A 12,890-nucleotide genomic window follows, 5' to 3' on the forward strand; every position below is an offset into this window, starting at 1 on the left:
CATAGTATTTTCTGTGTGCATGGCTTGAAATCGACCCCTCTTTATTTACTTTTACCCTTTATCCTGATACCCAATATGATGGCCTCCATGCCATTATCAACTAGGCACTCAAAGGACAGCTCTGCAACAGAGGTCCCTGTTTACTGTTGTACCTGACGAGGTCAGTGATAGCCCGTCGTGTCTGAGTGGACCATGCGGGCGAGAGTGATACTCCAGGATTGGTGCTCATTAAGAGAACGCCGTGCTCACCATCACCACTCACCTCCCTGCTCGGTGTTTCTCTGCAAAGTCTCTTAACGTCCTGCACGGACTCCTGTGCACGTGTTTGTGTGTTTGTGTCTGTTTGTGTGTCTGTGTGTGTGTGTGTGTGTGTGTGTGTGTGTGTGTGTGTGTGTGTGTGTGTCTGTCTGTCTGTCTGTCTGTCTGTCTGTGTGTGTGTGTGTGTGTGCGCGCGCGCGCGCGCGCGCGCGCGCGCGTGTGTGTGTGTGTGTGTGTGTGTGTGTGTGTGTGTGTGTGTGTGTGTGTGTGTGTGTGTGTGTGTGTGTGTGTGTGAGAGCACGACCTGTAAGCGTACCTGGGAACAGACTGATCTAATTACGGAGCAGTAGACAATCGCAAAGCAACGGGCTGTCCATCGTACACAAACCCAGCGCTGGAGGACAGTCGGCCAGGGGGGGCTTACGTAGGAATATCACATTTCACACCCAGGCCCCAAGTGTCCTGGCTCAAAGGTCACCGGGCGGCAAGATGGGAGTTGCCCCTTCAGATCGAGTTAGATATCAATACCAATAAGAAACAGCGATAGGAAAAACCAAAACAAAGCCAAGCATTTATAAGATGCTTTTAAAATCATATCAAAAGTGTTGCTTTTAAGCTTATTATATGTTTCTGTGAGTGAGGATATGGATTCCAAAGCCAGCGTTCACCGTGCTACGCCTCACATCACATTATTATACGTCCTGAGAACATACCTATTGTTAGGATCCAGCTCTCTAGTTCTTGAGACCCATGTCCTACTGCTCACAATTCACTGACGACCTAGCTCCAACCAGGCAGGAACCGGGGACAGTGGAAGACAACACACAAACACACACACACACACACACACACACACACACACACACACACACACACACTAGGGCTGTCAATCCTCCCCTCAAATCATATTCGAATTTCTAATGCTTCTTATGTTGAATATTCGAATAATATTCGAATATTTTAATGTTTTTTTATTTATTTTTTATTATATCATTATATACACCGATACCATCTTATTATTAGGCCTACGTCCCGCGTCCACTAGAGGGCGCGTCAACCAAATCTGTTATGTAACATTTACAACAAGTTTTACCAAATCAATACAAAACTTATATAAATAGGTAAGATATAACGCCAGAAATATTCAAGCAATGATGTTTAATGAAGAAGCTGATGTTCAATCATTCAAATACACACACACACTGCTATTTTACGATGTTACTCTTGGCTGTTTTGACCGTGGCTCTTCCTCAGCCGCTAACTGTTCTGCGTACTCCGAGTAATGCACTGAATGGAGGTGTGCGCTCATGTTGCTCGTAGTCGAGTGGTACTTTAACGATTTACAGCATAATTTGCAAATGACGGTTTCTCTGGACGTAATCTTCCCGTTTCTCGATGGAAATCCGAAAGTTATGCTTTCCATCTCTGTGTCTGCTCGCGCGCTGCTTTCCACCATCTTGTAAGCATACAATGCCGAACGTCACGACGCACGACGTTGACTTTGATTTGCGTCGTTGCTAGGCAAAAGTTAAATGTAATTCTTGAGTTCGAACGTTAGTTGCCGCACTCGAATGTTCTCCTTTTTTAAAAATTCGAATTATATTCGAATAGCGAAGTTCGTTTTGACAGCCCTAACACACACACACACACACACACACACACACACACACACACACACACACACACACACACACACACACACACACACACACACACACACACACACACACACACACACACACACACACACTAGTATTCATGTATTCATGTTCAGGAACAAAAGCGGTTCTCAAAGAACACGCAAAAACAAAGACTTGTGAAAAAAAAACATTTCGTGAAGGAAGTCCAATTTTGCCGTACGCTTGCAGCTCATGAAAACATTTTGCTGATCCTCCGAGGAGCGCTACAACCAGAGGAGGACGGGCGAGTGAGCGCCCCTCACTCAAGTTTGTTCAAGTGGAAGAATTGTTTACACCCGCATCTATCTTTAGAGCATCTGCGGGGAACGCAAGCGGCACGTCTTTTTGAGGCGACCATCATTATAATTATCATCGTTCTACCGTTCGGCTAACTGACACGCTGTCCACCTCTTATTGGGAACTTCTGACATATAGGGGCTTTGGAAACGACTGGGAAAAACGGCTGTAACATAACATTTTTACACAACATTTTTTATTTACACACACTGAATTTAATGTAATGGAACCACTAAACCAGACTAGACAAGTGGGACAAACCCATTGTAGAATAAAACTGAATATAATGGAATGGAATGGGATACGATACTACGATGGGATTGAATAATAGAGTAGAATGAGGAAACTCATTATTTTCAAACATAATGTTATTTAACCTTTGTTTACTTATTTCATGCTCAAGCATGCCCATTGGGTAGGCTCCCTACTGCTCACTATTGCTCTTCTATATCCTTGGAAGGTCGCTTGCTACTGTTTCCCTCAACAAAGCTTCTTCCCATGGATTCGGGGACTCGCCGGGTTAAAAGGACTTTGATTGTGTCATTGGTTGTAATTGCTTCTGATTTTCCACGTATGATAAAGAGCACTTGAATCTATTCAGCCTTGCCCTACACTATGAAATGTAGTCTACTCCCTATTAAGTGTGTTGCATAACTTAACGCATGAACGCATGTGTGATAATAGCCTCATTATCGAAGACAACAATGATTTGTTGTTCATAAATGTAAGTCAAATGAGGAATGCCAATCCAGATAATTGTCCAATGTCTGATCTGACACTAATTTCAGGAGCAGACCTCGTCCTCCACTCTCTGGCCGTCCCCGGAGCGGTGCGTAATGCATGACGCGCAGGGAAGGCGCGGCCAAAGAATGACCCCTATAAAAATCCAGATCGGTGTTTCCAGAGTGCAACCAGCACCACAGCACTCATAGGCATCAACAGCACCTCACAAGGATCCGCGTAAAGCACCACAACTTCCATTCATTCATCCATCGGTGCGACATGATAAAGAAAATGTCCCCATCAGATAACGAGTTTGATATCCCGGCCAAGAACTGCCAGAGGATGGTCATTCTGGGCTCAACCAAAGTCGGGAAAACAGCCATCATCTCCAGGTTTCTAAACGAGAAATGCGACGACCAGTACACGCCAACTATCGAAGACTTTCACAGAAAGTTCTACAACATCAGGGGAGAATTATACAAACTGGACATTTTGGACACGTCTGGAAACCATCCCTTTCCTGCTATGAGGAGGCTGTCTATTCTCACTGGTGAGTTGGGCTTTAACATTCTGCAGCACATGGACACTTTGTTAAAAAAAAAAGCAAGCATTAGGATCTTTGCATTGGCTTGATGAAATGTGTAGCGGTGAACTAACGTACAATGTCTCATCGTTTCTCTCGCAGGTGATGTGTTCATCCTGGTGTTCAGTCTGGACAACCGAGAGTCCTTTCTGGAGGTGCAGCGGCTCAAGCGTCAGATCCATGAGACCAAGTCGTGTCTGAAAAACAAAACCAAGGACAACGCGGACGCCCCGGTGGTCATCTGCGGCAACAAGTGCGACCGGGACTTTTACCGGGAGGTCCAGGAAGAGGAGATCGAGCATCTGGTGGCGGGGGACGAGCAATGCGCGTACTTTGAAATCTCGGCGAAAAGAAACACTAATGTAGACCAGATGTTCAACGCTTTGTTCACCCTGGCAAAGTTACCCAACGAGATGAGTCCCGATCGTCACCGCAAAGTTTCACAGCAGTACTGCGAGGTGCTGCACAGAAAGTCGTCCAGGAGCAAGAAGGCGAAGGACGGCGACGCCTACGGGATCGTGGCGCCGTTTGCGCGCAGACCGAGCGTGCACAGTGACTTGATGTACATCAAGGAGAAGGCTGTGGGATCCAGCCAAACCAAAGACAAAGGATGCATCATATGCTAGGGAATTATTTTGATGTTCCACGGACAGATCGAAATGAGACCTGAAGAAACAAACTGTGAAACCAAGAAAGATTGGACTCCAGAATATGGGAGAATCACTGCGTTAGTTTGAAGGGCTGCGTATCAGCCCGTGTAGATCTCAGCCAGACGTTTGGCGAAGGGGAAAAACCGTTTACGTTTTTCTACTTTTTATAATGAACTTGAATGTTTGTTGCATTATGAACAAATTAGTTTGGATTGTACCCCTATATTTATTATGTCAACATTTGCTATTTGTTATAAAGATGAAAATAAAAAGTTTTCTTAAAATGTATATCCTGTATGACTTTTTATCATCCTTCCTCAGTCATTAGCATCAATTTTCAAAGGATTAAACGACTACCAATACTTCTGAGTACTTCTATTACACCTACTGCTATAACTACTGCTGCTACTTCTACAAAATTATAATCCTAATAATAATTTACCGATGTGCATGAAAAACAAATCACACACAACATGGGATGGGAATACAATTGATCCAATAACGAGTTCTGCAATTATTTCACCCATATTGATCGAATGTGTGCAACTGCACACTAACATTCAAATGCATAAAATCTAAAGAAACACATTTTGATAGCCATAATTGGTAAACTGATTTTTAGATATAAACAGTATTTTACCTAGATAAAGTCTGTTATTGAGGCGAGGTAATAATAGCCACTTCTTCTGGCATGAAACTGATGCTCAAGTCATCGTGGAGTTGCTATGTTTCAATGGTTCCTTATCAAGGTGTTTTAAAGGGGCGGATGCCTAAACCAGCAATTGAAAGATGATTCTCGCAGTTGATTGGTTTATCATTACAATTTAAAAAAATATATGAATTTTGACTTAATTAAGGTTATCAATAAATTGCCAGGTAATGGCAAAGGATTATCGATTACTCCAGAAGTGGGACATCTGCAGATTTTGCAACTTATGAGGTAATGTACATCAATAAGACCATCATTAATGTGCACACTTTGTACTGAGTACAATAAATCAAATCAATGAGAAAGGTCTGAATGTGATACAGCTGCATATAGGTGTAGGAGGAGATTTCCTAGAATATCAGGTTGAGTGTTGAGGTTTGATGTCTGGGGTCAAAACTAAGCCTATTCTCAGTGCAGTGGCAATAAGCCTGAATCATCAAGGTTCAGGGACAGCTGGGAAGGTGGTTCTGAAAAATACTGGCCCCAAACCAGCTTTTACTGGCCCTTACTCATAGTAATAATTGTCAGCATTGGAACATAACACCATACTTTTATTACTGATGTTTAATAATTTAAAACAAATGCCTCAACACAATGAACTTTCTCCTGCCGTCTCGCAACTTGCATCATGTTACAGATGGTTCTTTATTACACCTAAATAATGCAGTGATGACATCTATGCAAAGGCCACCTATTAAATCATAATGGCTCAGTTCCAAAAGTTGTTCCTAATGCCCAAGCCAAGTCTCACTCAAACTTCGCCTACACAATCTGCAAAGGGGACAGTGAAGGCTTGGCTGAGCTGAGCTGCTTCGGTAACATAATAGGCAACATTGACCTTTGGTGAGCTAGGGCAAGCACAACCTTCAGACTGCATGACCAATCACATTTCTTATGTAACCATAGGACTAATGATGGATTCTAATAATCTCTTATTTGCCTGGGAGAATAGCCTGATATATCCTCAGCCACCCTGCTAATTTGGAGATGTAGCTAGGTAGGGAGCACGATTGGTAACGCTATAGACAGACTCTCGGGATCCAGCACAGGTTTATGCAAGATGGATCTATCTACAAGTAAGTAGAGACTGAGTAGAGACTCCCAAATGGGATGTCACCATCTATCTATATCTAAAGATAAAAATAAGAATTGAGCCATGAGTCCAAATGTTTTATGCTTAAACAATCATGAAACAATTGATCCCATCCAAAATGCTAAATCACGTTTGTCTTAAACCAGGAAATAAAGAAAAGAGGATTCAGGCAATAACTCATTTTAATATATTTACACTACTGAGCAGTGAGTAAAAACAATAACGACCACGTCAAAACACCACACATCTATGAACGTCACGGAGCACACAAGAACGACTGCACTGTTCAGGGCACGAAACACGTCGTCTTTCTCCATGGTGATGATGAAGGGAACATCCTTGTTTTTCTAATCAGCGCTCATTGTCCGAAGTCCATTTTGACATCAAGATGCTTTGGGCACTTCGAACATGCATAAGCTCTTGTATTTCTGCAGCAGCTGGTTCTTGGTGCGCACCTGATCCCTTAACGAAGCGAGCTGTTGTTGTTGCTCCTCGGGGCTGGTGTCGATGCCCGGCATGTTGGAGATCTGCTCCCGAGCCTCCTGGATCTTGGTCCTCAGCTTGTTCAGCTCCTGGTGGATGTCTTGACTCTCTTTGTCTATGCTGAGAGCAAAAACAACGAAGACAAAGAAAGAAAGCGTTATGATTTAGCCTACTGCGTGATGTGTAACCAGCACCTAACAATAAGCCTTAAAGTCACACTTGGAAATGCCTATGCTCTATGAAATGACAGAACGGGGATCTGTACTGGAAAATCCACACATATTTCAAATACGCATACATAATATACCCAATTTGGCGTCTTACCATTTGATAATATCATGGACTAAAGGCAGCAAAGAGCAATCTTCGCTTTCTTTTTCTTGCTTTGTTTGAACCACCGCCATTACTTCCCTTTACGAGGCGCATGTGATTTGCGTCATCAACATCACGCGCCTACACCGCAAGCACGTCACTTGCAGTCCGCTGGCTACAAGTGACGTTTTATGTTGAGGTTCTTTTTCGGAACTGGTGGATGAATGTTCTTTTAACCTTGCAATCTTGCATTGTTTCCAACTGGTTGAAGTAGTTGAATAACTCAATATTGATTCAATGAATTGTTGCACTTAGGCTTCACAATTGTGGCAAACTTGTCAGCATCGGACACATTAAATCTTGATGAACAGCAAGCCATCATTTTAGACACAGAGAATGCAATGCAGTGTCCCAATAAAATTCCATTTTAAAGCCATTGCAACATCTGCATTTACATTTAAAGGAATCACAGTTGTATTTATTGTGCTGTTGACTTATGTTAAGTTGCTTGATCTATGATCAACATATAGTATACAATTAAATAATAATAAGATAATGAAAATATAAGTAATGAATATAATTCATATATTCAGATATTTAATTGACATTTAACATTACATTTAAACATTACCTGTATTGGTTTGGATGATAAGTAATATGTAGGCTAAGTGCACTGATTCGAGTCATGTCGCCATGTCTCTTTATTCAGGTCTTATGGAGGTGCCAAGTCTGCAACGGATCTATAGTTTGCAGACAGTTAAGGTTGACATCTGCCACAAATGAGTGCACATGTATCTTATGTGTGTTTACATTGCACGTGGAAAGACTATGAATAAGACACTTACTGCATCAATATTAGCTGGTTATGAACCAATATTGCTCAACATTGTGTTAACTGCAATATGTCCACTTGATGTCCACCTTTACTGTTGACCTCAAATACCTGGAAACGTAAACACTGGTCCCTTTAAGTGGTCATATTAATGTTTGCCCATTGACATTGTAGTTCTGAGGAATATTGTAAACCTGAGATTGCGTTGGTGAGGCACGTGTGGTTTCTTGTCAAATGTCGGCAGTAATAGCATAGTAGTTGTAGCGGTAGTAGAAGTAGCAGTAGTGATGTTCAAACCTACATGTGAAGCACAGCCCCCTCCCCCCCCAAACACACACACACACACGCACACACACACACACACACACACGCACACACACGCACGCACGCACACGCGCACACACACACACACACACACACACACACACACACACACACACACACACACACACACACACACGCGCGCGCGCGCGCGCGCAAATGCACACGTGCACCCACATACGCATAGCCACATATCGAGAGGATTAAAGGGACAACTGAGTAAGCCAGCATTGCTAGGAGACGACAGCATGACCCAGAAGAATGATTTGTGGTAAGGGTGTCTGTCTCCCACCAGAAAAATACTGAATGGATCCCCTAGGTCCGTAGCCTAACTCCCAGTCATCATTGAATTCAAACCACTATGATTTAAAGCACATGACTAAATAATAAATAGTGTTGCAGTTACTCAGCAGAAAAAATGCATCATGTTTAGAGCTAGTATTTTTTATACTATGAGACAGAGTAAGAGGGAGAGAAAGAGATATTGTTGAAATATTGTTGTTCAGAGCTTTGTTGACTACAAGCTATTTCCCTTGTTGTTGTTCCTCATTCTTACCTAGTATACACATCACGATTTGTTCTGCTGTTGTCTCTAACTGATTTAAAACCTGCTTCTGAGTCACACCTATACTTCATGACCTTGTGGCGGTCTTCTGATTGAATTGTGTCGTTATGGTCCTGTTGTTTTGCTGTTTTCGTTTGGCTATTTGAGCGATGAGGTTAAGTGCCCTCCATAACGTGACTTCGAAAAACTGTAGTATTAGACTGTCACCTACAATGACCATGACTTCTCCTTGTCTTTATTTATTGTCCATTAAGCATGGCTAAGGGGATATCCTCAGGAATATCTTTTAGAAATTGATGATGTGTTGTTGTAACATTTAAAAGATAACCTAATGACCAGGTAAATCAGCATTAGACAGATCTTACGATTGTTGCAGATTGTTTGCAGATGTTAAGACTTGGTGATTGTCCCACCCTTTTCTGGTTGTCTGATAAGTGGAGATTTAACACAAAAATTGACTTTATAATTACACTACAGCTGATGTTAGTTGTGCCCTACAAACATTGCATTCAATAAATATTCAAATGAAACCAATTACGCTTTATTAAATACAAAATGTGGGTGAGTGTGTGTGTGTGTGTGTGTGTGTGTGTGTGTGTGTGTGTGTGTGTGTGTGTGTGTGTGTGTGCATGTGTGCGTGCGTGCGTGCGTGTTAGCTTGTTCACCGAAAGCATCTTCTCGGAATGTCATCACTGGTTTTCCTTGGTTCTCATAAAACCATAAAACTATTTGGCCAGGCGCAAACAGCAAGAGCACTTAAGCCATTTACTATAATCTGTTTTGTAGACGCAAATGTAAGCTTCCAATAATTATTTTGTAACCTGTGGAGCAGTTACGTGTTACAAATCAAAAAATGCATTCACATAATGTTGACTATTCGAACAAAATCATGCTTTGACCAGCCATCAACCGACATAACTTGTTTAATTAATTCATAATTGATTAGGCATTTATAATAACAACAATTAACCATAACCGATATTTTTTTTACAGAAAACAGTATTAGCCCGAGTTTAACATATCCTAAGAATACCTATAACGAGCAACACCTTTAAACAGTGAAAAGGAAACCAATTTCGGCTGAGATTCAACGTCAAAGGAAAAGGTGATCCTTTCGGTAAAATGCCCTCGACTGCCCCCAAGTGAAATGGAGAGAAGATAACATCTCATATTTCTGATTGGCTTACAAGTAGAGTAGTCCTATAGCCTTTATACCAAGATAGGCAAGGCTATTGTTTATTATTTCTCCCTGCCAAATGTGTTTTATCAATGCGCTTTTGCTCATGCATTTGGCTATAGGATACAGCTATAGTCTGTGATACTACGCATTGAGGTGTGGTTGGATGAAGAATAATAGTTAAATAGTTAAATAATAGTTTTCTGTACGCATGTAGGTCTATTGGTTAGATAAGTTATGATTCACAATAAAAAATAAAGTATTATTGGTACTATTATGATGTACATTAAATAAATAAATCTAAATAAATATAAAACGTCATTTTTTTCCAATTTTATTTATTCTTTCATTGCATTATTAGAATAGGATGGGCCTCTTTGAAATCGAGTGTTTAGTGGAACTACTTGCCTTTTCTATACTGAATTAAACAATGCTTAGAAATATCCGGGCAGGGTTACATAGCAATTTTATGACCATCATTAGTTTGTTAATGATGCCCCCCCCCCCCCCCCCCCAGCATAATTTGTGTTGTACAATCCATAATTTGACCGCTAGAGGGTACGCTTTATCTGGCTATTTATTATAACCAATCTCATAGGGGGTTTCATATCGTGTCTTCATACCTGACCTCGCCCAGAATCAAGCCTCTTTTGTGTTTGGCAAATGAAAAACACAAATATTTTAAAGCTATCTAACTTAAAAGCATGTTAAAAAATATGTTTTATTTAAAATGAATAAAGAAAGGCAAAACATAATAAATAATAACAAAATATGACTCATTCAACCAATTAACACACTATTTTGCTATCAGATTCACATAAAAAATAAAGAAATTAGTGCACCAATAATAAGCAAATTCTTGCTGCAGAGCAGTGTGACACAAATGGTGAATCATTTTGTTTCACCAAACATCCTAACTGGGAGGTGTTTGTCGTTTAGCTCAGAAACGCACAGCGAACTCAGAATCCAGATACACGGCGCGTCCTGTGCACCAAAACACGCGCACCCAGAGTACTCCCAGGGCTACGTTATGACGTAACCCCTTTGTGTTGGCAAATCACGGTTTCTGTTGGGCGGGCTTTGTGAAGCCCGTGGCTCGCTGCTAGCTTCAAAAAGAATGCTAACTAACCGTGAGAGTGGGAGTAGAGCTAACGTGAAAGGAACGGAAACTGTTCCAACCTTGTACTGTTATTAACAACGTGTGACTCTTTTTAACTAGCTATACGACGGGACGTGCAGCTAGTCAACTCAAGGACGCGTGTTTCAGATGTCCGAGTCGTATTCTGGATATTACCTCGGCTGTCCCGTTTCCAAACGGAAACAATTTCTGTACAGATAGTTCGTGCTAGCTAGCTACATCAATAAAGTATCAAAGCGGCTCTTTTATCATCAGCTTTAGAGTCGAACTGAATGTTTCATCTGTCATGAGTCCGGCCGGGTGCTCCCATGTGAACGGTTATAAGGTGGATAATTGGAAACAGAATCTACGAGTTATATACCAATGCTTTGTTTGGAGCGGCACCGCTGAGACCCGGAGACGAAAGGTAAAAAAAAAAACGCCAGGAACGATGAATGTAACGTTAGCTACAGGAATGTTTTAACCGATATGTACTGCATAATATACATGACGGGAGGGCAGGCGAAGCACCCACGTGAAGCCCCTCACACGACTCGCCGCCCTGGTGCTGCTGTCTGATGGGGCTGCTGCTTATTCTTGGTAGCCTGACTGATTCTGAGAAGCCTGGGTGGTTATGGAGCATAGTTATTGTTGGATAGGTTATCGAAACGACCACCCCACACAGTGGCCGACGGAGACGTTCACTTGACTTGGGGTTGGATGTTGTTCTGGAAGTCAATGGATTACGAAGCTGGCTTGCTTTATTGTTGATTAAATGATCCCGGGCTATGGATGAGTCGTAGACCGAGGGGCATCGTGATTTCCCGAGAAAACTTGCCCATTGTGTCGCCACACACGCCCCCTCCCTCCATCCCCCACTCCCCCCAGCCACACGCTTGTCCTCTGTATTTTAAAGTGGGGGTCCCCTCCCAAGGAAGGTTAGTTCCTCATCGCTATCGTCCACTTCCTCGTGATGTCTGATGCTGTGTCACCTTTGCGTTATTCGGTTTTGACAATGATTGTATTGTATTCGATACGTGACCACCTATCATAGATGCATACTATTTGATGTTTCTGTTGTCATGTTTTTAGTCGTAAACCTTTAATGGTAGTCAATAGTGCTAGGACTGAAGAACTCCCCTTGGTAGGGTATTGCAGTTTTAATTTGAGTTTTCAGCAACAACCCCCCCCCCCCCCATCATGCATATGTCATACATTGTTTTTATTTTTATTTTGTTGTGATGAAATAGGTTCTTCAGAATGATGCGGGATGGACAGCATTGGTGAGTTGATACAGGACCGCCCCTTCTTGCACTGACAAAAGTAGAGCTCAGATGAGTATACTGAAAACTAGCTTTCTCTATGTTATTCGTTACCATTATATTCATTGTTTGAATTATAGGTTCTGGATGTAGTTAAATAAATGAGCCATATCCTTGATTGTTCAAGTCAGCCAGATTGATTGGTGACAGTGAGGCAGAAATGTGATGGTTTCGTTTCAGCGTTATCTCGTGTGAAATACTTGGCACTTAATGGACAATGACCTTTTTGTTTGTACATTTGTTAGTTTGTACTTTCAGGTGGTTCATACACCCTCCCTCTTTCAATGTGTAGTGATTAACTTTGATGTTCGGTGCTGTCTAATTTTATTCAAAAGTAATTAAGCGACTCTCCTGCGCGTTGGGAATCCCTGCTCTAAAGGTAACTGGGACAGGTTAGCACTTGGACTTGGCCTAGTAAGCCAAATACAAAGGAGAATTGATTTGAAGTACAATTGCGTAAACCTGACACTTCATTTGTGTCCGGCTTAATTCGAGACAAAAAGATGCCCGTCCCTGTTTTGATTCAGGTTCTAAGAAAGACGCTACAATAAGGCTATGTTCTTTGTTTGTAAATAGATCCATCTCTGTAAAATGAAGTCAAACCATCTTAACTCTAACTGTCCCCATAACAACAGCACCTACAGCAGAAGCGCTTACAGCGACCACACTAATGTCTGTGTATTTTAAGTTTGACATTTAGTGTGTTCAGTCTCTTTACTCGAAACCATTACTTTATAATTTTTTCTCAAATCTTACACGGGTCTTGTTT

The 12,890-nt window shown here is 41.7% G+C and overlaps 3 protein-coding genes across 6 annotated transcripts in view; 2 read left to right on the top strand and 1 right to left on the bottom strand.

The window, feature by feature from the left end:
• The first annotated feature begins 3,150 nt into the window (after positions 1–3,150).
• LOC115535704 (dexamethasone-induced Ras-related protein 1) lies at positions 3,151–4,478 on the top strand. Its single transcript, XM_030347125.1, has 2 exons — positions 3,151–3,507; positions 3,643–4,478. Exons 1-2 carry the CDS (start codon positions 3,237–3,239, stop codon positions 4,164–4,166), a joined length of 795 nt encoding a protein of 264 aa, XP_030202985.1. The 5' UTR covers positions 3,151–3,236; the 3' UTR covers positions 4,167–4,478.
• A 972-nt stretch (positions 4,479–5,450) lies between these two features.
• On the bottom strand, positions 5,451–6,957 carry med9 (mediator complex subunit 9). The gene is made up of 2 exons (XM_030347138.1): positions 6,800–6,957; positions 5,451–6,595 (listed from the first exon to the last, which is right to left on the bottom strand). Exons 1-2 carry the CDS (start codon positions 6,877–6,879, stop codon positions 6,376–6,378), a joined length of 300 nt encoding a protein of 99 aa, XP_030202998.1. The 5' UTR covers positions 6,880–6,957; the 3' UTR covers positions 5,451–6,375.
• Positions 6,958–10,752: 3,795 nt separating this feature from the next.
• The window catches only part of LOC115528808 (ubiquitin carboxyl-terminal hydrolase 22), a 30,885-nt gene continuing 28,747 nt past the window's right edge, over positions 10,753–12,890 (top strand). Inside the window, exons 1-2 of one of the 4 annotated variants that reach the window (XM_030337149.1) lie at positions 10,753–11,226; positions 12,050–12,082. In XM_030337149.1, coding sequence (XP_030193009.1) covers positions 11,107–11,226; positions 12,050–12,082 — 153 coding nt within the window. In that variant the 5' untranslated portion in view covers positions 10,753–11,106. The remainder of the gene's footprint in view (positions 11,227–12,049; positions 12,083–12,890) is intronic. The other 3 variants (XM_030337139.1, XM_030337166.1, XM_030337157.1) reach the window with 3 other exon arrangements.

This window comes from Gadus morhua, chromosome 2 (genome assembly GCF_902167405.1).
Source record: "Gadus morhua chromosome 2, gadMor3.0, whole genome shotgun sequence".
In the NCBI taxonomy this organism is placed as follows: domain Eukaryota; kingdom Metazoa; phylum Chordata; class Actinopteri; order Gadiformes; family Gadidae; genus Gadus; species Gadus morhua.